This window comes from Callithrix jacchus, chromosome 22, assembly GCF_049354715.1.
Source record: "Callithrix jacchus isolate 240 chromosome 22, calJac240_pri, whole genome shotgun sequence".
In the NCBI taxonomy this organism is placed as follows: Eukaryota; Metazoa; Chordata; class Mammalia; order Primates; family Cebidae; genus Callithrix; species Callithrix jacchus.
In genome coordinates, this window is record NC_133523.1 from 37,304,577 (window position 1) to 37,332,554 (window position 27,978).

The 27,978-nt window shown below is 60.7% G+C and overlaps 1 protein-coding gene across 18 annotated transcripts; it reads left to right on the forward strand.

Annotated features, from left to right (window-relative positions):
• On the forward strand, positions 1-27,933 carry CIC (capicua transcriptional repressor). Of its 18 annotated transcripts, none has more exons than XM_008988107.5 (21): positions 1-71; positions 3,250-6,059; positions 19,010-19,159; positions 19,244-19,478; positions 19,558-19,687; positions 19,780-19,962; positions 20,044-20,209; positions 21,081-21,283; positions 21,366-21,594; positions 22,020-22,123; positions 22,398-23,634; positions 23,726-23,913; positions 24,252-24,373; positions 24,467-24,633; positions 24,731-25,024; positions 25,121-25,446; positions 25,762-26,006; positions 26,104-26,258; positions 26,342-26,473; positions 26,743-26,874; positions 26,963-27,933. In XM_008988107.5, exons 2-21 carry the CDS (start codon positions 3,260-3,262, stop codon positions 27,328-27,330), a joined length of 7,566 nt encoding a protein of 2,521 aa, XP_008986355.1. In that variant the 5' UTR covers positions 1-71; positions 3,250-3,259; the 3' UTR covers positions 27,331-27,933. The 18 variants fall into 18 exon arrangements, with proteins under 18 accessions (XP_008986355.1, XP_054105536.1, XP_078215860.1 ...); XM_054249561.2 differs by having other exon boundaries at positions 26,107-26,258; XM_078359734.1 differs by having other exon boundaries at positions 25,124-25,446; positions 26,107-26,258.
• Positions 27,934-27,978: the final 45 nt, after the last annotated feature.

Here is a 27,978-nt window from a genome sequence, read left to right on the forward strand (position 1 = left end):
GCACCTCCCCCTCGTGCCGCTACCGCTGCCACTGAGAGGAGCTACCGGCGACGCCAGAGCCAGTAATACGGGTGAGTCGGGGCCCTGGGTTTAAGATACTCCTGGTGTCCAGTGAGACTCACGATGAACTGCCCTTTTCGACTTTTTCTTTTCGCCGGGGTTCTTTGGTGTTTCAGGCACTCTGTCACATGGGAGTTGTAGTCTGCTTTGCACTGTCGGCTATGGGCCGGAGACGTGAGAAGACTACGATTCCCAGCAGGAATTGCGACTAGCCGGTCAACAAATGTTCGGGCCACGCCTTCTACCTCCACTTATTGGACAAGCTGGCCATTAGCCCCTCCTTCTTTTAGTTCATTGGCTACTGTCCCTCACGGAGGCTGGGTTCCGGCCTAGGCTGCATGACGACTGGGTACTGTATTTGTCATTCGGAACTAAGACGGCTTTCAATTGGGCACGGCTTGTGTCCTTCAGTTGTTGTAGGGTAGGGCCCTAGGCAGATCAGGCGGTCGTAGGCTCAGGTTGGTGTCGGTCCCGGAGGGAGGCCTGTCTTGGGCTTTTTCCCCGCCCTCTAGCGCTGCCGGATGGGCACGATTGGTCGCTTCGAGCGTCGCTCGTCGTCGAGAGGCGGAGCCGACCAGGCTGCGTATATCTATTGGTCTAGACTGGCGCCGGTCAGCGGGGTTGTGACCGCTGATTGGCTGGCTGCTCCAGCTGTTGCAGGTCCATTCACCATTTTGTGTGTTGGAGTAAAAAAAAAAGGGAGAATCGAGAGGGAGAGCCGGAGGGGGGGCGGGGAGGGACCGGACCGGACCGAGCCGGGGCCACGGCCCCCCGCCCCGAAACCCCGCCGAGCCCAAGGTGAGGGGCGGGGCCAGGGCTGACACAGGAAGCGGGGGTCCGGGGGTCTGGGGGCCGAGAGGGGACAGGTGGCAGGCACGGGGAGGGGGTACAGGGGGAAAGAGGTGGGCGTAATGGTAGGAAGGGAGGAGGGAGTGGAGGAAGTGCTGGGGGTTTGACAGAAAAGGGGTAACTGGGGGAGGGGGTGTTGGGCAAAGAAAGGTAACAGGAATGGAGGGGTGACAGGACTAGATTAGGGTGACAGGGAGAGGGAGGGGACAGAGTTGGAGAGTGTGACAAGGAGAGGTGATGGGGAGAGAAGGTGACAGGTCCGGAGATGGCTGACAGGAGAGTGACTGGGAGGAATAGGTGACAGAGATAAATGGGGGTGACAAGGAGGGGGTGACAGGAGGGGGCCTAGGACATGCGAGCAGTGAGGCAGAGGTAGAGGTGGTGACAGGATGAGAGAGTGGCAGAGAAGCTGGTGCCAGGAGGGCTAATGGGAGCAGAGGGTATGAGACCCCAAAGAGCCAGGGCCTGGGCTGGCCTGGGCTCCAGGAGTTACTATTTAGATCTGAGAAAGGTGAGGGCCCCGGGGGCTTGGGTGGGAGTTATTCAGACAGGGTGGACAGGAAGAGAGTAGGCCCCAGGGGAAAGAAAGCAGCTCTGGGGTGTAGAGAGGCTGGACCAGGCAGCAAGGTCTAGGGGGCCCAGGCAGTATGGTTGTAGGCCCTGGGTGGGGTATGCAAAGGTTTGTTTTTGGGGAAAACTGGGGCCAGATCTCAGTCCCCAAGATGGTGGCCCAGTGGGTCAGTGGGGAGTAGGTGGTGGTGGCTGCCCAACTTCTGGGCACTTGGGTGCCAGCCCCAGGCCCTCCAGACTCTGCCTGTGAGGACCCCAGGATTGGCCCAAAAAGGGGCAGGCTTGGGATTTCAGGGTCCACAGGAGGAGCAGCCCCTAGTGGGAGAGCATGAGGTCATGGGTCCCCTGGTAGCCAGAAGACTGTGTCGGGGTGCCTCTCATTGTGTTTGGCTTATGGTCCTGGGCCCCTTAACCCTCCTAGAGCCCTCTGTTTTGGCCTCTCAGGTTCTCTTAGTCACTTCAGAGTAAAGTTTTTTTCCCCTTTTCTTTTCTCAGGGCAGCTCGAAAGGGGGCGGGCAGTAATGACTGTTCAGGAAGTGGGTGAGGTTGGCCTGTTGGGCTTGTCCTGCTTTCTTTGACCTTATCTCACTTATCCCCACTTGGAGTTGGAGGGCATATTTGGGGGTCTGCGGGGGGCTAGCCGACTCAGCCACCCTGCCAGAGCCAGCCCAGCCAGGGCAGGGATGCATGCAGGCCAGAAGAGGCGGGGGCTGGGTTTGTGGGTATCACGCTGGGTGCTGTGGGGGGAGGAGCAGCCTCCAGTGGGACAGAGAAACCCTGGGGTGTAGCTCTGTGTCCCACTGTGTGATGACGTGTGCGTGCCTCTGTGCGTGTGTGTGTTTGTGTGTGTTTGTGCGCGTGCGTGTGCTCCTGCACGGCCCCGTGGCAGTGCTGGATATAAGCTCTTGCCCCAGACATGCCCCTGCCTGCTCCCTGCCAGGATCTGGGGAGATGGCCGTACCTGGCAGCCCTGGGGTGCAGAGCAGAGTGGGTAGCCGTCCCTGAGGACGCTCAGCTGCCCACTTCTTCCCACAATGCCTGGCCATGCCAGGCCGCCTAGAGGGGCGGAGGGAGGGTTGGGGGGGTGGAGAGAGGCTCATATCACAGCTCAATCACCTCTCTTTCTGTGACTTGGTGCTTGTGCATGTGTGTGTCTGAGTGCATGTACCCTCTGCATGGTGACTGTGAGTAAATGTGCCCTCTGGATCATGTGACAGGTAGCACACTGAAATGGCCAGGAGCACGGACTCTGGAGCCAGCGAGCCTGGGTTCAGACCCTAGCCCTGCTGTTCCCACCTGGATGGTCTTGGACAAGTTGCCTCATCTCTCTGTGCCTCCATTTCCTCAGGTGTGAAATGAGGCTGATAGTAGCACCTGCTTTTAGCGCTGCTATGAAGATAAACGGGTTAATAAAGGCAAGCTCAGCACAGAGTTCAGGATGCAGGGAGTGCTCCATAGGTGTGAACTGTTAGTGCTTCTGGTGGCCCCTTGGGATGTTTGGAGCATGTACTCTGCGTCCTCTGCAGAGACAGCAGGTGTCTGTGAGTGTTCCCTGAGGAGCTAGAGTGTGTATACTCAGGGGACTTGGGTGCTCGCCTGTGCCTGGTGCTGACTTGGGAATCACATGAGTTGAGGGTGGCCAGAGAGGTGGCCTTGGGGATGGTGGGATGGAGACAGCAGACTCAGCAAGTGGGAAGTCTTAGGGTACACTGGCTATGGGGGGGTCCTGAGTTGCTCCCCATAATCCCTGTCTGCTCTCCCACCCTGCAGGTGGACAGAAATGAAGCCAATGAAGAAGACATGCACTGGCCTTTCAGGTGCTGGCAGTGGCAGCAAGTCCCCTCCAGCCACCAGGGCCAAGGCTCTGAGGCGGCGAGGGGCTGGGGAAGGTGACAAGCCAGAGGAGGAGGACGACGAGGCACAGCAGCCACAGCCACAGCCACAGCCTGGGACCGAAGAGGCTGAGGAGGGGGAGGAGGAGGAGGCTGAGCAGGGCCCTGGGGCTGAAGGTCCCCCACTGGAACTGCACTCTGGCGACCCAGCTCCAGGCCCAGCTGAGGACTCCAAGGGGGATGGGGAGGCAGGCCGCTGGGAGCCCTCACTCAGCCGCAAGACAGCCACGTTCAAGTCTCGAGCGCCCAAGAAGAAGTATGTGGAGGAGCACGGAGCTGGCAGTAGCGGGGTGGCCGGGGCCCCTGAAGAGCAGGTGCGGACCCCTGAGGAGGCCAGTGGGCTGGGGGTGCCTCCACGGCCACCCACCTCCACCCGCTCCTCCTCCACGGACACAGCCAGTGAGCACTCAGCAGACCTGGAGGATGAGCCAGCTGAGGCTTGTGGTCCAGGCCCCTGGCCCCCTAGCAGCACCAGTGGTGGCTATGACCTGCGGCAGCTGCGGTCCCAGCGGGTGCTGGCCCGGCGTGGTGATGGCCTCTTCCTGCCAGCTGTGGTGCGCCAGGTGCGCCGAAGCCAGGACCTGGGCGTGCAGTTCCCTGGTGACCGAGCCCTGACATTCTACGAGGGGGTGCCAGGCAGTGGTGTGGATGTGGTTTTGGATGCCACACCACCACCAGGTGCCCTGGTGGTGGGCACAGCTGTCTGTACCTGTGTGGAGCCCGGCGTGGCTGCCTACCGGGAAGGTGTGGTGGTGGAGGTGGCCACCAAGCCAGCTGCCTACAAGGTCCGTCTCAGCCCTGGCCCCAGCTCCCAGCCAGGCCCACCAGGCAGCCTCCCACAGCCCCCACAGCCACTGCACCGTGAGCCCGAGGAGGCTGTGTGGGTGGCCCGCTCCAGCCTGCGCCTGCTTCGGCCCCCCTGGGAACCTGAGGCCCTGCTGAGGAAACCCCCCACAGGCCCTGAGGAAGAGCAGGTGGAGCCTGGGACCACCCTGCCACCCTGCCCTGCTGCGCTGGACCCCAAACAGCCCGAGGATGCTGAAGTCTCTAAGATCAGCTTTGGTGGCAACCTGGGTACTCACTGTGAGGAGGGCGAGGAGAAGCACCCTCCAGCCCTGGGCACGCCAGCCCTGCTCCCACTGCCCCCACCCCAGCTCCTGTCGCCGCCACCCAAGTCTCCAGCCTTTGTGGGCCCCGGCCGACCTGGCGAGCAGCCCTCGCCCTGCCAGGAGGGGAGCCAGGGTGGCAGCCGCAGCAGCAGCGTGGCCTCCCTGGAGAAGGGGACCGCGCCAGCAGCCCGGGCCCGCACGCCACTGACAGCTGCCCAGCAGAAGTATAAGAAAGGCGATGTGGTCTGCACACCCAGCGGAATCCGCAAGAAGTTCAACGGCAAGCAGTGGCGCCGGCTGTGCTCGAGAGATGGTTGCATGAAGGAGTCACAGCGGCGAGGCTACTGCTCGCGCCACCTGTCCATGCGAACCAAAGAGATGGAGGGCCTGGCAGACAGCGGGCCTGCGGGGGCGGGCCGGCCAGCGGCTGTGGCAGCCCGTGAGGGCAGCACGGAGTTTGACTGGGGCGATGAGACGTCGAGGGACAGCGAGGCCAGCAGTGTGGCGGCTCGTGGAGACTCGCGGCCACGCCTGGTGGCCCCTGCTGACTTGTCACGCTTTGAGTTCGACGAGTGTGAGGCAGCCGTGATGCTGGTGTCACTGGGCAGCTCGCGCTCAGGCACCCCCTCCTTCTCGCCCGTCTCCACTCAGTCGCCCTTCTCGCCAGCCCCGTCGCCCTCACCCTCGCCACTCTTTGGCTTCCGCCCTGCCAACTTCAGCCCCATCAACGCTTCACCAGTCATCCAGCGCACTGCAGTTCGCAGTCGCCACCTGAGCGCCAGCACCCCTAAGGCAGGTGTCCTGACGCCACCAGACCTGGGCCCCCACCCACCGCCACCTGCCCCCCGAGAGCGTCACTCCTCTGGCATCCTACCCACCTTCCAGACCAACCTGACCTTCACCGTGCCCATCAGCCCTGGGCGACGGAAGACAGAGCTGTTGCCACATCCAGGGGCCTTGGGGGCCCCTGGCACAGGGGGTGGAGGAGCTGCCCCAGACTTCCCCAAGAGTGACAGCTTAGACTCTGGTGTGGACTCGGTGTCTCACACACCTACACCCTCCACGCCGGCTGGCTTCCGGGCCGTGTCCCCTGCCGTGCCCTTCTCTCGCTCCCGCCAGCCCTCACCATTGCTGCTGTTGCCCCCGCCTGCAGGCCTGACCTCGGATCCAGGGCCCTCTGTGCGCAGGGTGCCTGCCGTGCAGCGGGACTCACCTGTCATTGTTCGCAACCCAGATGTGCCACTGCCCTCCAAATTCCCTGGGGAGGTGGGCACTGCTGGTGATGTGCGGGCTGGGGGACCTGGGCGGGGCTGCCGGGAGACCCCGGTGCCCCCTGGGGTGGCCAGTGGGAAGCCAGGCCTGCCCCCACCTCTGCCAGCCCCCGTGCCCATCACCGTGCCTCCAGCTGCACCGACTGCCGTGGCCCAACCGATGCCCACCTTTGGCCTGGCTTCTTCACCCTTCCAACCCGTGGCCTTCCACCCCTCACCTGCTGCCCTGTTGCCTGTCTTGGTGCCCAGCAGCTATACCAGCCACCCTGCCCCCAAGAAGGAAGTCATCATGGGCCGGCCAGGAACAGGTAAGAGGTAGCAGTGGATGGGCTGTGCAAAGCTCGCCTCAAAAGGAGCCTCTTGCAAGCTTAGCTCTCGAGAGGTGAGCTCCTCACCTTGGGAGGGCTTCAAGGGGAGGCCAGCCTCCTCTGCACAGATGTTGCAGTAGGAATTCACGTGTCAGGAAAGAGATTGGACCTTTAAGGCTCAAGGCACCGTTTGCAGAGGCCTCCTGTCAGAGAAGGTGGTCTTGAGAGGTCTGCCAGTCAGCAGACCTTTATGGAGCGCAGACTGAGGCAGGTCTCCATGGAGCTGAGGGGATAACAGAGAATGATAATTGTGGCAACCTCTTCCACATCTTGGGGGACTGGGTGAGGGCATCACCATGGTAAGCACTGCGTGTAGGTGAGCTTGCCAGATGTTCACATCCACCTCATACTGTGCTCACCACGTACCCCCTGTTCTAAACCCTTTTCAAATCTTAGCTCATTTTGTCTTTGCAACCACCCTGACGGGAAGGTGCTATGATGATGCTTGTTTAAGGGAACTAAGGCCAGAGTCATAACTTGCCCAGGGTTACATGGCTAGTAAATCCTGGAGCAGCCCTCAAACTCAGGCAGGCTGGCCTGTGCCCACATGGTCATAGTGCTGGATTACAGACGGGGAGACGGAGGCTCTCACAGGTCCTTCCCAGGAGGTGGCAGGACCAGGACTGGAACCCTCATCTTGATCACTGTGTCCAGTAAATATGACAGGCATGGTCAGTGCCATGGAGGGGAGCCGGGGTGTGCCAGGCATTCTTCCAGGTATGAATCTAGCCTGGCTGCCCTGAGGACAGGGCGTGTATGCTAGGAGTTGAAGGATGAGTAGGGCCCAGCAACGGTGGGGCAGAAGAGCCTCCTGGGAGGAGGGTGAAGGGACGGCTATGAGGCTGGAAGGAGCACAGCCTAGGAGGGGAAGAGGGAAGGTCAGGGTGGCTGGAGAGCTGACAGTGGGGTTGGAAGAGTGGCATTTCTGAGATGGTGCTGGACAGCTAGAGACCGAGTCCAGGCTGGGTCTTGTAGTAGCACCACACAGAGGGCGATAGATCTGTCAGAAGCTCCTTCCTAATATTTCTTTCTTATTTACTTATTTATGTATGTATTTATTTATTTTTATAGAGATGGGGTCTCACTACATTGCCCAGGCTGGTCTCCAGCTCCTGGGCTCAAGCAGTCTTCCTGTCTTGGCCTTCCAAAGTGCTGGGATTATAGGTGTGAGCCACTGCACCTGGCCTTATTTGTTTATTAATCTAATGTTGATTCAGGGCCTGGCACTGTGCTGTGCCTGGTCTTGTGCTTGATGGTGCTGAGAACACAGCCCTACTTTCACAGGGCTCACAGCCTCTGGAAGAGACAGACCCCTCCCTAGACAGTAACAGTCTGGGGTAGTCAGGAATGGTGTGGATGAAGCCCAGGAGGCTGTGGGAGCCCAGAGAAGATGCCTGTCCAGCCTGAGAAGTCAGGGAAGGCTTCTTGGAAGAAAGGCCAGGTGCCTGTGAACTGAAACCTGAAGGGTGTACAGATGTGAGCCCAGCAAGGACCTTCAGGCAGAGCAAAGAGTTTGTGCAAAGACCTTAAGGCAAAAGCAGATATTTGTAAGATGTTGAATCTGCAAAGTCAAAGGCTCTAGATGTGGGTGAGTGTTAGGGATATGTGGCCAGATGAGTGAGCAAGGGTCAGATCAGAGAGGGGACCTTCCTTTTTTTTTTTTTTTTTTTTAGAGATGGGGTTTCACCATGTTGGTCAGGCTGGTCAGGCTGGTCTCAAACTCCCAACTTCAGGTGATCTCCACCTGTCTTGGCCTCCCAACAGAGAGGACCTTTATATAAGATCATTATGAACTGTATCCTGAGGGTACTAGGGAGCTATGGGAGGTTTTGAGCAGATTCAACCACTGCTGCACCTCGGAAGGTAGGTTGAGTCTCTGAGACCAGAGGCAGGGAGACCAGGGAGGAAGGAGGCTGGGTGTGAATGTGTAGGAGCTGCTGTGGCTTGGGCTGGGGCAGGAGCCCTTTCAGGAAGGAGCACTGCCCTGCCCTTATGGGGCTCCAGCCCAGGCCAGTCCCTAAGGACAGGGCACAGAGACATGGGCTATGCCTGCCCCTCATGCTCATACACAGAACGGAGGTTGTGAGTTTCATGTTTCACCCTGCCACCAACGTGTTTTACATTTGTTGTTATAGGTGATATGAGCAAAATTCCACAGTAGGAATTTCTGTCTTTAGGCCAATGAAAAAACTGAAGCAGAGGGTCTCTAACCACTCCCCTACCCTTCACCCCTCCATGTGCCCACAGCCCCCGACATGGGCCCCACAGCATCGTCTCATGTGACCACTACTGCTGTGTGGGGAAGGATTCCACTGGTGCAGGGAATGCTGAGGCTTACCAGGGCAGGCCCAGCAGGGCTCTGGCTACCATTTTCCAGATGAGGAAGAGTGCGGCCCTGACAAAGGGAGAGCCTTGACTGAGGTCAGTCAGCCAGTGAGGGGCAGGATGAGGGCCTTGAGCCGTCTCCCAACTTCTGGACTGTGGAGCTCTCACTACCAAGAGTGGCAGCGAGCAGCACTGGTGATGCATGTGCCTGGCACACTTCAGTGAGTCCTGCTGAGCCTTTCTTCCCTGAGTCCTCATGATGCCCCAGGCTGGTACCACAATTAGTTCCATTGGACAGAGGAGGAAACTGTAGCCTGAGAGGTTAAGTGACTTGCCCAGGGTACCTCAGCTAGGAAGAGAGAGAGCCAGGATTTTGAGACAGAGTCTGGCTCTCTCACTCAGGCTGGAGTGTAGTGGCACGATCTCAGCTCACTACAACCTCCACCTCCAGGGTTAAGCGACTCTCCCACCTCAGCCTCCTGAGTAGCTGGGATTGCAGGAATGCGCTACCATGCTAATTTTTGTATTTTTAGTAGAGATGAGGTTTCACCATGTTGGCCAGGCTGGTCTTGAACGCCTGACCTCAGGTGATCCACCTGCCTTTGCCTTCCAAAGTGCTGGGATTACAGGTGTGAGTCACTGCACCCAGTTGCCAAACGCCAGGATTTGAACTCAGGCTCTTTGGCTCCAGCTCCCAGGCCCTTAAGTACTTTTTTTTTTTTTTTTTTTGAGACAGAGGCTGGCTCTGCTTTCCAGGTTGGAGTGCAGTGGCACTATCTTGGCTCACTGCAACCTCCGCTTCCCGGGTTCAAATGATTCTCCTGCCTCAGCCTCCTGAGTAGTTGGAATTACAGGCACACACCACCAGGCCCAGCTAATTTTTGTATTTTTAGTACAGACAGATTTCACCATGTTGGCCAGGCTGGTCTCGAACTTCTGACCTCATGATCCACCCGCCTTGGCCTCCCAAAGTGCTGGGATTACGGATGTGAGCCACCGTGCCCGGCAAGTACTTTCAATAATGATGATAACAGTAATACCCACTGTACTGAGTGGAGACTGTGTGCCTTACCCCGGGCTTAGGACCATTTCATCAACCCCACCTGATGCTGTGAAGCAGATTGCCAGGCCTGTTAAGGGGTAGACTGAGGATCAGAGAAGGGAGGCCCCTTGCCGGGGGCCACCTGGTCGTCAGGACTTGTCCAGTGCCTGTCCTGGCAGTTCTGAGGAGTGCCTCCGTAACAACACCCATGCTGAGGTATCCAGGATGCCTTCAGGCCCCTGAACAGCCGGCCATTTCATTTTTCTTCCAGAGGCCTCCCTAAACCCTTGGGAGGTAGGCAGCTTGGGGCCTTCTCCCCAAGAGGCCCAGATAGGGCAGACTGTGTCCGGTGGTATAGTGAGGTTGCAGGCCTGGTCCCTTCTGCTGGTCCGTGCCAGGGCCTGACCCTCCATCAGAGGGCAGCAGGTGTGAGGGGGTGGCCCAGGGCAGCCTGCCTGCTCCTGCCCCCCGCCAGGCATTTGCTTCCGCTGGGGGACTTGCTGGGGCAGGCGGCCGGCATTCTCAGCATTCTGCGCATGGCATGGCCAGCCAGCTGCCGTTGCCACCTCCCTGTGACTCTTCCCGCCTGCTCCCCAGGAGAGGATTCCACCCCAGGGCCTGCAGCCCCAATCCAGGAGGCCAGATGTCTCAGCCCCATTCCTGGTATGGCCTGCCTCCCAGCTCCCAGCTTCCTGCCTGGCTTCCCCTTGTTGACAGGGGTTGCTCCTTCTTCTGGGCCTCTGTCTGGTGGTCTGGCTCTACTGTCTGTCTTATGCTTGGCTTCCTATGTCTCTCTCTGGTCTCTATTTCTAGGTCTATATGTGTGTCTCTCTCTGGACCTCTGTCTGTCAGACTCTCTGAGTCTGACGGCTCTCTATGCCTTCCTGGGTTTGTTCCTCTCTGGATTTCAGTCCTTGCCTGAGCTTTCAGCCCACCCTCTTTTTGTTTTGGCTGCCAGTCTTGGCATCCTGTGTCTCTGGGCCAGCCTTGGCCTCTCTCTGGCCCTCCCACTCCCAGTCTTTAGACAGACTAGCTGCCCCCATGCCAGCCTCTCAGTCCTACCCTGTGCATATCAGGTGTTCTGTTTTGTTTTGTTTTTTTTGAGATGGAGTCTCTGTCGCCCAGGCTGGAGAGCAGTGGCGTGATCTTGGCTCACTGCAACCTCTGCCCCCCAGGTTCGAGTGATTCTCCTGCCTCAGCCTCCTGAGTAGCTGGGATTACAGGCGCCTGCCACCACGCCTGGCTCATTTTTGTGTTTTTAGTAGAGACGGTTTCACCATCTTGGCCAGGCTGGTCTTGAACTCCTCACCTTGTGATCCACCTGCCTCGGCCTCTCAAAGTGCTGTGATTACAGGTGTGAGCCACCACACCTGGCCCGGTGTTCTGTTCTGTTAAGATAGTGGGCAGCTGCCAAGCACCAGGTGTCCTGCTGCTTTCTTGGGGAGGATTGGGAGGTTGTCCAGGCCAGGGAGCCCCCACATGCTCCTTGACAAATTAATTGCCTACTACTGTCCCTGAAATCTGCTGAGAATTGTTGAGATCCATCCTGCAGACCCATCCACTGTCCAAGCACCTGTTCCCAAGATAGGCAGGAAGGTGGGGGCTGTATGGACCAAGCTAGGAGATCCGGCAGTGGGGGGCGGCAGGAAAGAAGCTTCTGTGCCCACTCACCTGCTAGAGGGCATGACCCAGATCACCCTACCTCCCCCTGCTACCCGTTGCCTTTCAGGAGACATATTTGGTGCCAGCTTCATTGAAAGGAATCCCAGATATAGTGCACCCTGATAGGTAGGGCCTCAGAGACCAGGAAGTACCCACCAACTATGCTTGGGCAGGTGGGGAAAAAGAAGGGCCAAGGGGGTTGAGCCTGGGTCTCCTGACTCCCCAGAACCTGGTACTGCCCACCATAATTTCCATTTTGTCTCAAACAGTGAATCCCATCTCCCCCAACAGAAGCCAGCTCCCTTCTCATCCCTCTGCCAGGCCCAGGGCTGAGCTGTCTGGGGTAAGTGGGTGGGGAAGGCAGATGTGGATGCAGGCACAGGCAAGGATGAGCACAGGGAGGTACTGAGTTTGGGGAAGCCAGGTGGCAGGGACAACTCAGTGGTTCATGGGGGGCTGATAAGGGAGGTTCAGGTAGGTTTCTCATTGGAGGTGACATTTGAGCTGAAGTGTGAGGAATGAGTAGATTTCAGAGTAGTCAAAGAAAGGAAAAGGCAATTCCTGCTGAAGTAGCTGCATGAGCAAAGACCAGGAGGAGTGAAAGTGCATAAACTCCAAGTGGCTAGTTGAAGCTGGAGCTGACACCAGAGTCCAGGCTTAGCAGAAGTGTGCCATGGACGACAGGCGCAGCCTGAATGTCAGGCTGAGAAGCTGGCTCTCTGCTCGGGCCAGTAAAGAGCCAAGAAGGCATTTAGAGCACTGAAAAGGTTGCATCTAGGTGTCAGGGAACCCTGGAGACCGCCCTGGAGAGACAGGAAGCCTCGGCTGGGAAGAAGATGGCTTGGGGAAGAGGAGGAGAGGAGGAAGAGCTTGTGAAGTTGCAGCAGTGACTTTGTAGAAGAGACCCCAGCTCCCCCAGCTTGGCAGCCCCCAGCTCCAGAAACGCTGCGAGGTGTCAGGCTGCCTCCTGGCGGCGGGCGGTGGCGGGGCAGCAGGCACGCGCATGCGCGGCAGAGTGGGTGGCGGGGGTGCGTTCCGGAGCCCCCGGCGCCCGGGTATTAATGGCTCCATTAGTGGCCGGGAGGGAGGCGCATTAGCGGCGGCGACGGCGTCTGGCTCCCATTACCACCGGCGGCAGCGGCTGCACCGCAGGCGGCTGGACTCTAGCCCGCCGCGTCGCCTCCTCCACCCCCACCCTATCCCCTGTTCCTGCTCCCCACGAGGGCCCGGGCAGGGAACTCCCGTCACCCTATTTCGGCGGAAAAGCTGATTGTGAAGCCAGATACATTTGGGTTCAAATCCCGGCTGTGCCACTTCCCGGCTGCAAGATGCTAATCCCACTCTGAGCCTGTTTCTTGCAAAGTAGTCGGGGAGACCGGGTGCTCCAGGGCTGTGTAGACGCGCAGGGGCACCCAGCGAGGGCCGCGCCCAGCCCCCGCTGGCACCTAGGGGTGCGGGTTCCCGCGCGCCCCTAGGGGTAGGCCTCCTGCGCCGGGCCTGTGTCCTTCCCATTGGCTGTTGTCTCGCCAGCCCGCCGCTGATTGGCCGAAGCCCGCTTTCCCTGCCCCCGAGCGATTAACCCCTGCGCGGCCGCGTCCTCGGGCTGGGTGGGGGACACTCCCTCCCACTGTAGACAGCTCGGGTGCCAGCTGGCCGGCGCCCCGCCGCGGCCCGCGTGGGTGTCAGGGCGGCCGGCACCCGCCCACCCTCTATGCACAAAGCGGCTTTGTGGGGCCTGCGGGGGTTGGCTGGGGGCCAGGCGGCGAGTGGAAAATCTCGTGAGCGCGAGGAGGGGAGGGCAACGCGGGGCGGCGCCCCCTCCTCTACCCGAGCCTTGGCGCCTCCCTCAGCCCGTGGCGACCAACCCTCCCAGCCCCAGCGCCTGTACACCCCTTACCCGCCCCCGCACTTTCCCGTCCCCAAACCCACGTCTCTCACCCCTCCACCCCCGCATCCCACCCATCTCCCAATCTCCGGGGACCATCCCCCACACTCTCTCCCATGTCTCTCTTTTCCTCCTGGTCCCCCTGCCTACCCCAGCCCCACTCACACTGACTCACCCCAGCGCTATTTTTAGCCCCCCATCCCTGCGGAGCCGTGCCAGCCCAATCCTGGGCTCGTTCCCTAGGCAACCCTGGCCGTCGCCGACGCCGCCCGGGGTGGGTGGGTGGGTGTGTATGTGGAAAGCGGGTGAGGGGAGCTGGGGACACCGGGGTGGTGAGCTGAGGCGGGGACCCGGCCCTGGAGAGCAGGGTGGGGAGCCGCAGGCTGCCGGCAGGGGTGCGGTGCCTCACGGGCTCAATAAATGGAGCCTGCGAGTTTAGAGTGCGTCTGCCTGTCCCACAGTCTGTCAGCATCCCTGGCTGCTCGCCCCAGGCCTCTGGGCAGGCCTTAGCCTGTACCACCCACCCTGGTGACTGCTGAAGTCTTCGTCTAGGTTCCCTGTCCCCAGGCCTGGGTGTGGTGGCACAATGGGAGCTGTTTAGGGGGAGTCCTTTTGTGGAGTTGGTTAGGGGTTGGTGCAGGGGGTGGCTGCCATCACAGTCCTGCTCAGTACCTTGAGCGAAGGATGATATTGCACCCCCTCTCACATGGGGCTAGGTCCCTGGTTTGGGGAGACTACCCCAGCTTTTGTCAACTAGGGAGGCCCCGGTTAGGGTTGGGGATGGCAAGAGAGAGGGAGCTGTCTAGGGACAGGACCTGCTCCCTCCTCTCTGCTCCTAATCCACCCCCACCCAGGGTTCCTCCATCCTGAACAATAGAAGCTAAGTATAGGGCTGGCCCAGTGCCCAGGGCAGGGGAGCCCTTCCCGCCCAGATTCCCGCCCCTCCCTGCCAGGGTAGGCCCCCACTTGGTTGTACGCTGCCCCGAAAGGGGCCTCTTCCCATCTCTCCTCCGTGGGCACTGTGTCTTTTACCAGATGTGCAACCCTCCCAGATGTGTGGGGCCCTCTTTCCCTGCTGTGCCATGCCTGGCTCTTTTTCTCACCCAACAGAAGTGGGGGATCTGGGGGGCAGAGCTCCTCTGAGTTCTGTCCTTGGGCTGTAGTGCAGAAGGGAAGGGGTTAACTTGCCAGTAGGTGACTCACTCACCGGTGGGGAGGGGAGGGGGCAGTGGTGGGGAGATATCGGGCCACATTGATTTCAGCCTCAATTCCTGCCTCACATTGCAGTCCCTGGGGCAGTGAGGTAATGGAGGGTCTGAGTCTGGGGCTGCATAGGAAGGAGGGGGCAGTCACCTAATAGTCCCTCTGGTAGCCCCTCCAGGCTCACAGCCAAGTGTCTGGCCCTGTAGTCTCTGGAGGTCAGAGGGCTACAGACCTTCCCTTCCACTGATGCCCGCTCAGGTTACCCAGTTTTTGCTCCCTCTCCATTTCTTCAGCTCTGTCAGTGGATGGGGCAGGTTAGGGAAAGGGCTTGTCTGCTCCTGTCGACAATCCAACCTGTGGAAGAGCCCAGTCTTGGTCCATCTGAGCCTGTGCAATCTTTACCTGCCCAAGTGTGACCCCAGTCCTGTGCCTTTACTGGGTATGGCCCCAGGGCCCCTCTTGGGTGATCTGAGGCCTCTGTGTCTCTGCCTGATGGGCCCCACATCGTTGCTTGTGTCTTTGTGTGAGCCTCCTCACCTTTCTGTGGTCCACGTGGCTCTGTATCATTTGCCTCTGTTTGTAGTTCCCTCCCTGGGTCCACCTTGAGGTTAGGCCTTGAGTAATGGAAACAGCACACTTGAGTTGGAGCTCTGGGCTGGTACATCCTGACTGCATGATCTTGCCACAATTTATTCAGTCTCTGAGGCTCATTTTCTCACCTGAACAATGAGTGTACTAAAGCATACCTCCCTAGGTGGCTGTGAGGATTCAGTGAACCAGATAATACATACAAGCTCCCAGCACACAGCAGCCCCAGTAAGTGTTAGTTCCTTTCTTCCTGGCTTTTTTTTTTCTGGAAGGAGGAGGGGGGCGTTAGGGGGTGGCTGGCAGAGTAGTGTTGTGAGACCAGACATGGTGTCTTCTGTGGTCCCCTGCCTTATGCTACTAGGAAGAGGGTCCAGAGTGGCAGATGAGTGTCAGGGTGGGTGACTGAATGATGGCGATGGCTACTGGGTTCTGTATACCTGATGGGCCTGGGTACTGAAGCAGGTAGTGCCTATTAGGATAGGTTTATATAGAGGATGGGGTCGGTATGATGGTGTTTGTGAAAACTGAGTGTGCACTGGGGATAGAAGGCGCTTTGTGTTAGGAAGGCTGTGTGTATGTGACAGAGGAGTGTGTGGTTGTGTGGGAGGGGTGTGGAGTGTGTGTAGTGAACAAGCAGGGCTATGCTGAGTTCCTCCTGCCTGACATGTCTGTTTGCATGATTCCTGTGGGCTGGTGGGGGTGTGATGAGGATGCGGGTTGTCGAGGCATGTGTGACAGGGCATGGATGAGATGGGTGATGTGAACAGGATGGGTGAGTGTGCACGATGGTGGGTGGGGAGCGATGGACCGTGAGCGTGTGAGGTTGTACATCTGTGTGAGGTGTGTGAGGTGTTACTTCGTGTGAGTGTGGGTGTAAGACAGAGGACATATGTGCCCGTGGGGTGTGTAGAGATAATGGGTGTGGCACGAAAGTGTGTCTGTATGTCTGTGAGGAGTGTGAGTGTGAGTAGGTGAGGGCTCAGGGATGCCTCGCCCAGCCTTACGCGCAGTTTGTCTGCCTAGCGGGGCCAGGCGCGCCCAGGTGGGCGTGCGGGAGGCGGGCCGAACCGCGCGTGAGCGTGTTCCTCGCGCAGACTGGACTTCCACGGTACCACGCAAAACCCCGGGACCTCCGCAGCGCAGCGCCCCGAACCGCCCCCCTGGCTCGGTGCCTTTACTGCAGTGCGCCCTTCCAGCCACCCTCCTATCGCAGCCCCGCCCCCGGCCGGCTCGGGGCCAACCGGAGCCCGCCCCGCCCCGCCCTTATTTGCATATGACTGACGTTCCCCCGGGGCGGCCAATGGGGGCGGGCGCGGCGGGGCCTGACCCGCGCGCGGCGGCGGCAGCCAATGGGCTCACGCGCGGGGGGCCGGGCTTGCGCGGAAGGCCGCGGGGGAAGCGGGGAAGGGGCGGGGGGAGGCCCGGAGGGGGGAGGGGAGCGCGTAGTAGTGGCGGGGCGGGGAGGCGGCGGTGGTTCGGCGCGGGGCTCGCTCGGAGCGCACGGACGCACGCACGCTGGTCCGTCTGCTCGCCCGGGGCCGGAGGTCGACCCGGCGCTGAGCCTCGGGCCCGGGGCCCGGAAAGGCGGGGCGGCGGCACCGGCAGCCGGGGCGCGCGGGGCCAGAGCCGTTACCCGCCGGAGCTGCGAGGGAGGGAGGGAGGGAGGGAGGGAGCGAGCGAGCGAGCCAGCGAGCGGGGAAGGGAGGGGGCCGCCCCCGCGCACGCGCGCCGCGCCCCGCCCCGCCTGCCCCGCCCGCCGGACTCCGCGAGGGAGGAGGGAGAGGGAGGGGGCGGCGCCGATGGCCCCCGTGCCGCGCGCCCCGTGACGGCCCCCGCGCGCGCCGGGGGGCGGGGCGGGGCCGGTGCGCGCTGACCTCCCCCGCCCCCTCGGCGGCGGGAGGCAAGCGGGCGCTGTGCGCAGGCGCGCCCGGCGGAGACCCCCGTGTGGGGCGGCCGGAGGGGGGCGGCGGGGGGGGCATGCGGCGACGGCTTCCCGCTCCCCCCGGGCCCAAGCGGCGACGGCCGAGGAACGGGTTACGGGTGGAGCGGCGTCGGCCGCTGAGGAGGTGCGAGCCCCTGCCTGGCCCCCCCTGCGCCGGACCATGTATTCGGCCCACAGGCCCCTGATGCCCGCGTCCAGCGCGGCCTCCCGTGGCCTCGGCATGTTCGGTCAGTAGCGCCTGGGCCCTGGGACTGCAGGGGTCAAGGTGTCGGGGTGCTAAGTGCGGAGTAACGGTGATGGGGGCATAGTACGGGAGAGAACAGTAGAGGCAGAGTAAAGGGATGACGGGGAAAGTTACAGAGCTTGGCTGGGCCGAGTGGTTAGTGACGGCAGGTGGGAGTGTAGCGGAGTGGGGCGTACCTGGGGACAGCTGTGATGCTGAAGTGATGGGATGGCACGGGGCTGCTGTAATAGAAAGGTGAGGGGTGCAGAGTAACCGGCTCTGGAGCATCGGATAGAATAGGAACAGCACGAGACCGGCTGGTCCTAGGGGAGGAGGCTTGGATTGGGTAGTGGGGCTAAGGACAGGGCTCAGGAAGTGAGGTGGGCACTGTTTGCTTAGATCAGAGTGACGGGCTGCAGTGTGTGAGGTGTACTTTGCAGAGAGCGAAGACACTTAAGAACCTGGAGGGTTGTGCACTGGGGAGGGGTTCAGGGGGGAGCAGGACCAAAGGACTGCCCTCCATTGTCTGCTGGGTCCCTTTTCCCCACCCCCTAGAAAAAAGGAGGCCCTGATGGGAAAGATCTTTGCAAAGAGAGGAACAGGTCTTAGGTCCCTGGGGGCTTTTATATGGGATTGGGGGGGCCCAGTGGGTTTTTGGGCCCCCAGAACCCCAGGGTTAAGGGATAGGGTCATTGTAGAGTCTTGAGTGCTTTCCAGTGCTGTCTTCGTGATTCTAGTCCCTTGTTTCCTGAGGTCTACTTTTTCCTTTGTCAACCCCTCACAGAATCAGGTCTGGAGGCCAGTGCCTCTCACAGAGCTCCCCCGAGTCCAGGCTTCTGTAGGCATGGGGAGGTCATCTCAGGTCAGGTTGATCTGGATCAAGGGGAGGCCTAGAATGATGGAGAGCAGGGCTAGGGCGGTTCCCTCCTCCCTTCTTCATCTTCCCCGAGCGGGGGCCTCTCTCCTCTGCTGGTTCCACTTCCCTCAGGGAGCCAGGCAGTTCCAGGGGAAGCCCACTCATGCCCTAGGCCCGCCCCAAAAGTCCAGCCAAGGGTGAGTCCCAGCCCAGGGCTTGCTCTTCCACCACTCACCTCTTGGGGCTGAAGGTTGGACCCCTGGGACCAGCCTCCTGGTGAGGAAGCATCTTCCTGTGCATATCCTCAAGGAAACACCTGGCACTTGTGCCCTCTCTGGTTAGAGACTTGTAACAGTTCTCTCCTGTGGCCCATTGTCTATGTTTTTTCTTCCAAGGAGTTTACCACACCCTCCCTTGTTTTGGGAAGAGGGCTGGACACTGGACTACAGATAAGCTGAGGGGCTGATGGGGAGGGAGGGTGGGAGGCCGATTTGTGGATGGTGCATTCTCTTTGTGGGGGGAAGGGGAGAGCTGCTGGAGCCACCTGTGCCCAGCCAGGAAGGCCAGGTCTGGCACTCTGTGTTTGTGGTTGGGGAGGAAGGCAAGGAGAGGGACCTTTCCCACACCACAGTTGTAAGAGCACCCACAGCCTGTGGGTGGTGGACTGAGAGTTGGAGGGGAGGGAACATGGGGCCATATGCCTCAGGAAAGGGAAAGGGAGTGTGAGACCAAGGTGAGAGGCTGTGTCGGGTGGTGACTGGGCTGCTGGGAATGTGGCATGACGGGGGTGGGGGGTCCCAGCCTGTAGAGGTCTGGGGCCTTGGGAGTGTGGGATGGCAGCCGAGCATGACCTGGTTTGTGGCAAGAGCAAATCGTTCCTCTGGTCTGGTCCCTGGTGGCAGGGCTGGTAGAGATTGGTGGGGGGAGGAGTGGGGCGTGAGTACTATTTCCCTTCCCTGCTTCTGTTTTCTTTTTTATAAATCTAGAAACCTTTCAGGGAGGAGTTTTTCCTGAGTGACGTTGCATGGACGAGTCCAAGAGGCTCTGGTGTGGGGTGGGGGTAGACAAAGGGGTGGGGCCACCTCATCTAGGGTGGGGAAGAGCTTGAGTTGGGGCTGGGGCCAGGCTCTCCTGCTGCACAGCTCACCTGGCTTTTTTCCACAGTGTGGACGAATGTGGAACCTCGCTCTGTGGCCGTGTTCCCCTGGCACTCCTTAGTCCCCTTCCTGGCACCCAGCCAGCCTGACCCCTCCGTGCAGCCGAGTGAGGCCCAGCAACCTGCCAGCCACCCAGTGGCCTCCAACCAGAGCAAAGGTAAGGGCTGGGGAGCCTGGAGACAGGCATGGGTATGGGGTCCAGGTGGCCCAGGAGCCCTCTGATCTACCTCTCTGTCCCCAGAACCTGCTGAATCGGCAGCTGTTGCTCATGAGCGGCCACCAGGTGGGACAGGGAGTGCTGACCCTGGGCGGCCCCCTGGAGCCACATGCCCTGAGAGCCCAGGGCCCGGACCCCCACATCCTTTGGGGGTGGTGGAACCTGGTAAGGGTCTACCTCCCACCACAGAGGAGGAGGCCCCCGGGCCCCCAGGAGAGTCCCGGCTGGACAGTGAGACAGAGAGTGACCATGATGATGCGTGAGTTCCCTGAGGCCTGGGACTTTGGGGTGGGATGGCCAGAGACATGGCCCTCACTGTCCCTGCTGCCCTGCCGCAGCTTCCTCTCCATCATGTCTCCTGAGATCCAGTTGCCTCTTCCGCCCGGAAAACGTCGGACCCAGTCCCTCAGTGCCCTACCCAAGGAACGAGACTCATCTTCTGAGAAGGATGGACGCAGCCCCAACAAGGTGCTTCATACCTACTTGTCCTGCTCACCCGTGGCCACCCACACCTGTCTCCGTGGTCCTAACTGTTCCGCTCTGGGCTGTGTTTAATGCAGCGAGAGAAGGACCACATCCGGCGGCCCATGAATGCCTTCATGATCTTCAGCAAGCGGCACCGGGCCCTGGTCCACCAGCGTCATCCCAACCAGGACAACCGGACCGTCAGCAAGATCCTGGGCGAGTGGTGGTATGCCCTGGGGCCCAAGGAGAAGCAGAAGTACCACGACCTGGCCTTCCAGGTAATGCTGCCACCTCTTGGCTCCTCCCAGCTTCTTCTGGTGGGGTGGGTGAGTGAAGGGTCGCCCTGCCCTCTCCGCCAGGTGAAGGAGGCCCACTTCAAGGCCCACCCAGATTGGAAGTGGTGCAACAAGGACCGAAAGAAGTCCAGCTCAGAGGCCAAGCCCACGAGCCTGGGGCTGGCAGGAGGGCACAAGGAGACGCGGGAGCGAAGCATGTCGGAGACGGGCACTGCCGCTGCCCCTGGGGGTTAGTCAGCCCCTTGGGTCTCTCACCCTGCCCACCTCCCTCCCTGAGAGCTGCCAACTACCCCCTCGCTTGTTTATTCCTTGCCCCAGTAGCTCCTCTCTGCTCAGTCGCTTTTATTTAGCGACCCTTACCCGTAAAGGAACCAGCAGTTGATTTATGTGAAGGAGCCAGGAGATCCAGGCAGATAAGAGTCCCAAACAGCAATCTCGTTATTAGCTGTTTTTTTATTGAGCATTTACTATGTGCCAGGCGCCACAGGGAATATAAGCTATAGTCTGCAAAACCATGTTCTATTTCCAGACGAGGAAACAGGTTCAGAGGGGCAGAGTCACTTGCTTAAAGCTTAAGCAAACGACAGGGCCAGAATGTAAACCCAGCTTGGCTGGCTCCCAAACACCCCTGATGGGCTGCTTCCACTTACTTATTGCGGGTGTGTGGTGTGCCTGACAGTGTTCTGGGGTGCATTTTTGGAGTGAGCCCATGGATATGGCAGTTCTATGAGGATAGGTGGATAGTTCCTATGGAACTGCAGTTCTGGGAGGGTGGGGACGCTAGTTACTTCCTCTCTGAGATGAGGGAGCCGAGGCTCAGACAGGCCAGCGGTTGGCTAGCCAGCACCACATGAACCTCTTCTAGGTCTCCTTACTTTGAGGAGGGCTGCCCTGCAAGGAATGGGCCTGCCGCAACCCCAGAGGGCAGGAACCAGCAGGAAGGAGATGCTGGGCTGGTGGTGGGTGGTGGTTTTTTTCACCAAGTGGCCCAGAAATTCCAACCTGCTTCTGCCCAGTATCTAGAAATGTCTGTTGGTTGTTGGGCCTTGGTGCTGGTGAGAGGCTTCCTGACTATCATAGCGCCCCCCTCCACTTTACAGTGTCCTCTGAGCTTCTGTCTGTTGCGGCCCAGACACTCCTGAGCTCGGACCCCAAGGCTCCAGGGAGTAGCTCCTGTGGGGCGGAACGGCTGCACACAGTTGGGGGACCTGGCTCAGCCCGGCCCCGAGCCTTCTCCCACAGTGGGGTACACAGCCTGGACGGTGGAGAAGTAGACAGTCAGGCACTACAGGAACTGACGCAGGTCTGGGTGCAGGTGCCCTGGGGGGCGGGCAGGGAGGCTGTCCAAGGCAGCAGCCCAGCTGAACCTTTCCTTCTGCCTGCAGATGGTGTCTGGCCCTGCATCGTACTCTGGTCCAAAGCCTTCTTCTACCCAGTATGGAGCTCCAGGCCCCTTTGCAGCCCCCGGTGAGGGAGGTGCTCTGGCAGCCACTGGACGGCCCCCACTGCTGCCCACTCGAGCTTCTCGTTCCCAACGTGCGGCCAGTGAGGACATGACGAGTGATGAGGAGCGCATGGTCATCTGTGAGGAGGAAGGGGATGATGATGTCATTGGTGAGCATTGCAGCATCCAGAATCTTGCCCAGGACCCAGCAGGCCAAGACTCAGAGGGTGGGGAGAACTTGGATCCAGGCCCCTAGGCCCCTTTGGTTTCTTTACCACTTGGTTTATGGTTGCGTGTGGCCAGTTCAGGCCCTTCTGAGTAAACCCAGCTCTGCCCTCAGAAAGCCCCTGGCCCTGCAGGAAACCTGCAGGACATGGGCGTGACCAGATCTTCAGGTGCAGTGTTAGGAGCTCTTTCCTGTGGGCTCATAGGCTCCTGTGCTGAGAACATGGGCACAGCCCTGGGCTGAGGAGTAGCCTTCCTGGACAGCAGTCCCTGCCTGCTTGGGGCAGAGCTGAGATTGAGGCTCCAGACTGGCCTCCTGGGTTCCCTTACATCTAGTCCCCTGCCCATACTGTTCCCTCCACTCTCTCAGCTGACGATGGCTTCAGCACCACTGACATTGATCTCAAGTGCAAGGAGCAGGTGACCGACAGTGAGAGTGGGGACAGCTCTGGGGAGGACCCAGAAGGGAACAAGGTGAGGACTTGGGTCACGGTGCTGTTCCATCACACTCCCTCCTAGGCCATGGGAAAGTCTATTCCTCCCGAGTGTTTGAGAGAGGGGGAGATTAAGGTCCAGAGAGGGCAAGCTGCTTGCCCCATGGGGAGTTGGGTCATAGCCAGGATGCACTGAGGCCTTTAGCTGGCGGCAGCCCTAGGCTGACCTGCTGACAGGCTGGATGGACATAGCTAGGGGGTTGCTGTCTAGGTGCTGGCATGTCCTGACCTGGGGTGTCTTTTCCTTCGCTTAGGGCTTTGGTCGGAAGGTGTTTTCACCTGTGATCCGTTCCTCCTTTACCCATTGCCGCCCCTCGATGGACCCTGAGCCCCCAGGGCCCCCGGATCCTCCTGCAGCTTTTGGCAAAGGCTATGGTTCTACCCCGTCTTCCTCCTCTGCGTCCTCGCCCGCTTCTTCCTCAGCCTCGGCAGCCACCTCCTTCTCTCTGGGCTCAGGAACCTTCAAGGCCCAGGAGTCTGGTCAGGGCAGCACAGCAGGCCCCCTGCGGCCCCCGCCCCCTGGGGCTGCGGGCCCAGCGACACCTTCCAAGGCGACCCGGTTCCTCCCAACGGATCCTGCCACCTTCCGGCGCAAGAGACCTGAAAGTGTGGGCGGCCTGGAGCCAGCAGGCCCCTCTGTCATCGCGGCCCCTCCCAGCGGAGGAGGAAGCATCCTGCAGACACTGGTGCTGCCCCCAAACAAGGAGGAGCAAGAGGGCGGCGGAGCCAGAGTACCCTCGGCCCCCACCCCGTCACTGGCCTATGGGGCCCCGGCAGCTCCCCTGTCCCGTCCTGCCGCCACCATGGTCACCAACGTGGTGCGGCCTGTCAGCAGCACTCCTGTGCCCATCGCCTCTAAGCCCTTCCCCACCTCTGGCCGGGCTGAGGCATCTCCAAATGACACAGCAGGTGCCAGGACTGAAATGGGCACTGGGTCTCGGGTGCCTGGGGGCTCCCCGCTGGGTGTCAGCTTAGTGTATTCGGACAAGAAGTCGGCAACAGCCACCTCACCAGCCCCACACTTGGTGGCTGGACCCCTGCTGGGCACTGTGGGGAAGGCGCCTGCCACTGTCACAAACCTGCTGGTGGGCACCCCAGGGTATGGGGCCCCTGTGCCCCCTGCTGTCCAGTTTATTGCCCAGGGGGCCCCTGGCGGTGGGACCTCTGCAGGCTCAGGAGCAGGTGCTGGGAGTGGCCCCAATGGGCCAGTACCCCTGGGCATTCTGCAACCAGGTGCCCTGAGCAAGGCTGGGGGAATCACCCAGGTGCAGTACATCCTGCCCACGATGCCCCAGCAGCTTCAGGTGGCACCTGCCCCAGCACCAGCCCCTGGGACCAAGGCAGCGGCTCCCAGCGGCCCTGCACCCACTACCAGCATCCGTTTCACCCTCCCACCGGGCACTTCCACCAACGGCAAAGTCCTGGCCGCCACTGCACCCACTCCTGGCATCCCCATCCTGCAGTCTGTACCCTCCGCCCCACCCCCCAAAGGTGAGACCTGGGCCGGGCAGCACTAGGAGAGGGGCCATAGTCTCATTTGGCTCCCTTGTAATCTTTTCCTTTCTTGCCTCTTAACTTCCAGCCCAGTCAGTTTCTCCCGTGCAGGCCCCGCCCCCAGGTGGCTCAGCCCAGCTGCTTCCCGGGAAGGTCCTAGTGCCCCTGGCCACCCCTAGCATGTCAGTGCGGGGTGGAGGGGCCGGCCAGCCACTGCCCCTGGTGAGCCCGCCCTTCTCAGTACCTGTGCAGAATGGTGCCCAGCCACCCAGCAAGGTGAGGGCCTGTCTCTCTCTCTGCCTTCTGTTGGGTGTTAGTCCCTGTACCCCACCATTTCTTTGTCTTGTCTTTCTTTCAGTCTTTCCTCCTTTAGTGTCTGTCTCTGGTTCTGTCTTGCCATCTTTCATGATGTCTGTGTATCCTGACTCTCGAGTCCTCAGTGTCTGTACCTTACTTCTCTGTGTCCTCATCTCTCACTGTCATCTTGCCCATCCTGTTTTTATTCCAAGTTCTGTGTTCCCTGCTTTTGCTTAGAGCCCCCTTTAGGTCTTGGTCCTCCCCTCCCCAGTCTGGGGCCACAGCTCAGTCTGGTATATGGGTGTCCTTCCCCACAGATCATCCAACTGACCCCAGTGCCTGTGAGCACACCCAGCGGCCTGGTGCCGCCCCTGAGCCCAGCCACACTCCCTGGACCCACCTCACAGCCCCAGAAGGTCCTACTGCCCTCTTCCACCAGGTAATTGCATCTGAGCCCTCACTCAGAGGTCAGGGAAGGGGTGGAGCCGGGCTGGCTTACCTCACTCCTCCCCGTTTCCTCTCCCTGCGGCAGAATCACCTATGTGCAGTCAGCGGGCGGGCACGCGCTGCCCCTGGGTACCAGCCCTGCATCCAGCCAGGCTGGAACAGTCACCTCGTACGGGCCCACGAGCTCTGTAGCTCTAGGCTTCACCTCATTGGGGCCCAGCGGCCCCGCCTTCGTGCAGCCCCTGCTCTCAGGTGAGGGGCGGCGTGGCAGGCAGTGCTGGGGACCCAGGGTGGGGCTGAGGCAGTCTGGGCCCTAACTTGGTCCCCTGCTTCTCCTTTTCTGTCTCAGCAGGCCAAGCCCCACTGCTGGCTCCCGGTCAGGTGGGCGTGTCGCCTGTGCCCAGTCCCCAGCTGCCATCTGCTTGTGCAGCCCCTGGAGGTCCTGTCATCACAGCATTTTACTCTGGCAGCCCTGCACCCACCTCCTCAGCACCCCTGGCCCAGCCATCCCAGGCCCCCCCAAGCCTGGTCTACACTGTGGCCACCAGCACAACTCCACCTGCAGCCACCATTCTGCCCAAGGGCCCGACTGCCCCTGCCACTGCCACCCCAGCCCCAACTAGCCCTTTCCCGAGTGCCACAGGTAGGTGTCAGATCAACTCACAGCAGGGTGAGTTGGGGGGCCCAGCAGATGGGTACCAGTCAGGCCTGGCTCAGCAAACGCTTTTCTCCCCACTAGCAGGTTCCATGACGTACAGCTTAGTGGCCCCCAAGGCCCAGCGGCCTAGCCCGAAGGCACCCCAGAAAGTGAAGGCGGCCATTGCCAGCATTCCTGTGGGGTCCTTTGAGGCAGGTGCCTCTGGACGGCCTGGCCCTGCACCCCGGCAGCCTCTGGAGCCTGGCCCAGTCCGAGAGCCAACTGCCCCAGAGTCTGAGCTTGAGGGGCAGCCCACACCACCAGCCCCTCCACCCCCACCAGAGACCTGGACTCCCATGGCCCGGAGCAGCCCCCCACCGCCCCTACCTGCTGAGGAGCGGACCAGTGCCAAGGGTCCTGAAACCATGGTGAGCACCTGCAGGCTGTGGGGTCCCCACTGGCACTCAGCTGTGCCCCTCCACTGGTATCTTTGGTTTTTTGTCCTGCTTCTCTTTCCTCCATGCCTATGTGTTTCTCAGTTTAAAGGGTCCCCTCTGTCCCTTCTGCTTGCCTGTATTGGCTCCCCTTCTGATCTGAGACCCTGTCTTGTCCTTCCCAAGGCTGTGTGACTGGGCCTTCTCAAGGGGTCTGCCGGTCAGTTTCAGATTCAACTCTTTGTTTCTGGCCTTTGCCCCAGAGTCTGAGCCCCGTGTTCTCCATTTCCCTACCCATCTCCACCCCAGGCTAGCAAATTCCCCAGCTCATCTTCAGATTGGCGCGTCCCTGGGCAGGGCCTGGAGAGTCGTGGGGAGCCTCCCACCCCTCCCAGCCCAGCTCCAGCTCCAGCCGTAGCTCCTGGTGGCAGCAGCGAGGGCAGTGGTGGGCGGGCGGCCGGGGACACCCCTGAGCGCAAGGAGGCGGCTAGTACTGGCAAGAAGGTGAAGGTGCGGCCCCCGCCCCTGAAGAAGACCTTTGACTCTGTGGACAAGTGAGCATGGGCTGGGGCCTTGGTGGGGTGTGTGGGGTGGTGGGAGTGGGAGCAGCTGCAGGCTGAGGCAGGGGAGGTGACCCTGCTGGCCCTCCAGCAGGGTCCTGTCAGAAGTGGACTTTGAAGAGCGCTTTGCAGAGCTGCCTGAGTTTCGGCCTGAGGAGGTGCTGCCTTCCCCTACCCTGCAGTCTCTGGCCACCTCACCCCGGGCCATCCTGGGCTCTTACCGCAAGAAGAGGAAGAATTCCACGGGTAGGGAGCGTTGGGCATCCAGGGTTCATAGGTGAAGGGCAGACTGGGACCACCTGCACTGAGCCTGTTTCTGTTTTGGCCAGACCTGGATTCAGCACCCGAGGACCCCACCTCACCCAAGCGCAAGATGAGGAGACGCTCCAGCTGCAGCTCGGAGCCCAACACCCCCAAGAGTGCCAAGTGCGAGGGGGACATCTTCACCTTTGACCGTACAGGTGCCGTGGTGGGCAAAGCTGTGGCGGGCCCGGAGCCTGCAAGAGGAGTGGGTCTCTGGGAGGCAGTTAGAGGGAGAGGTGGGGTGGGTGTCAGAGGCAGGACAGCAGGTCAGGGTTCTGGAGTCTGGCAGGCCCCCGAGTTGCCCTGTGACTGTGGGCAGGACTCCTCTCTAACTCCTCTGTGAAATAGAATGCAGTGAGGGCTTGGGTGGGCACTCAGACGGTGACAAGACTGCTGTAGCCTTGCCATGCTGCCTGTGCCTGCGCAGGTACAGAAGCTGAGGACGTGCTGGGGGAGCTGGAGTATGAGAAGGTGCCGTACTCCTCCTTGCGGCGCACCCTGGACCAGCGCCGGGCCCTGGTCATGCAGCTCTTCCAGGACCATGGCTTTTTCCCATCAGGTGAGCGTGTCTTAAGAGTTTTGAGGTCATTCGGGTGGGACCTGTCTGCACATCTCACCCTGTGGTCCCTTCGTTTTTCTGCCTCCAGCCCAGGCCACAGCCGCCTTCCAGGCCCGCTATGCAGACATCTTTCCCTCCAAGGTTTGTCTGCAGTTGAAGATCCGTGAGGTGCGCCAGAAGATCATGCAGGCAGCCACTCCCACGGAGCAGCCCCCCGGAGCTGAGGCCCCCCTCCCTGGACCGCCCCCCACTGGCACCGCTGCTGCCCCTGCCCCCACTCCCAGCCCCGCTGGGGGCCCTGACCCCACCTCGCCCAGCTCGGACTCTGGCACAGCCCAGGCTGCCCCGCCACTGCCTCCGCCACCAGAGTCGGGGCCTGGCCAGCCTGGCTGGGAGGGGGCTCCACAGCCCTCCCCCCCACCCCCAGGTCCCTCCACAGCTGCCACAGGCAGGTGAGGGACCCCTGAGAGGATCCCAGGACTCACAGTACCCCCTCAGGACATGGACAGTATGGGGGCAGGAAGGTTATCTCCTCCCGGGTAAAGCCATTTCGTCCTCTCCAGTTTGGGGCGGAATGAGGCCTGCTCCTCTTGTATATACCCCCTTCCCCCACAGCTCCCTCCCGGTGCTGGGGGGCAGCTGAGAGGGCCGCAGGGGCAGTCTCCCTCCTGAGCCCCTGTACATAACCTGGAGTGTGTGACCTTCAGAGCTTTTCACTTTATGCAAAATGGCTCCTGTGAGGGCTGCAAGCTGGAGGGTGGTGCAGGCCTTGGGCCACAGGGAGGCGCCTGTGGAATAGGGGGGAGTTCATGCACCCCTTTTTTCCCCAGAGGGGCTGGACTCAGGTTAGTTTGGGGGTGGGGGCTCCTGCACTTTGCCACAGGCACGGGGAGGGTTTTCTCCTCACCCCCTCTGCCCTCCCAACTTGGGTTGTACTTTCTAAGAAGGTGATTCCCCCTGCCTTTGCCCCCTTTCCCAGAACAAAACATGTTGATCATGTGCAATATTTCTTACTGTGCCGAGAAGCCGCGATGAGCGAGATTAAAGCTGTTTAACACACCTGTGTGGCTTTGGGCTCTTAACGGGGAGGGCTGTTGGTTATAC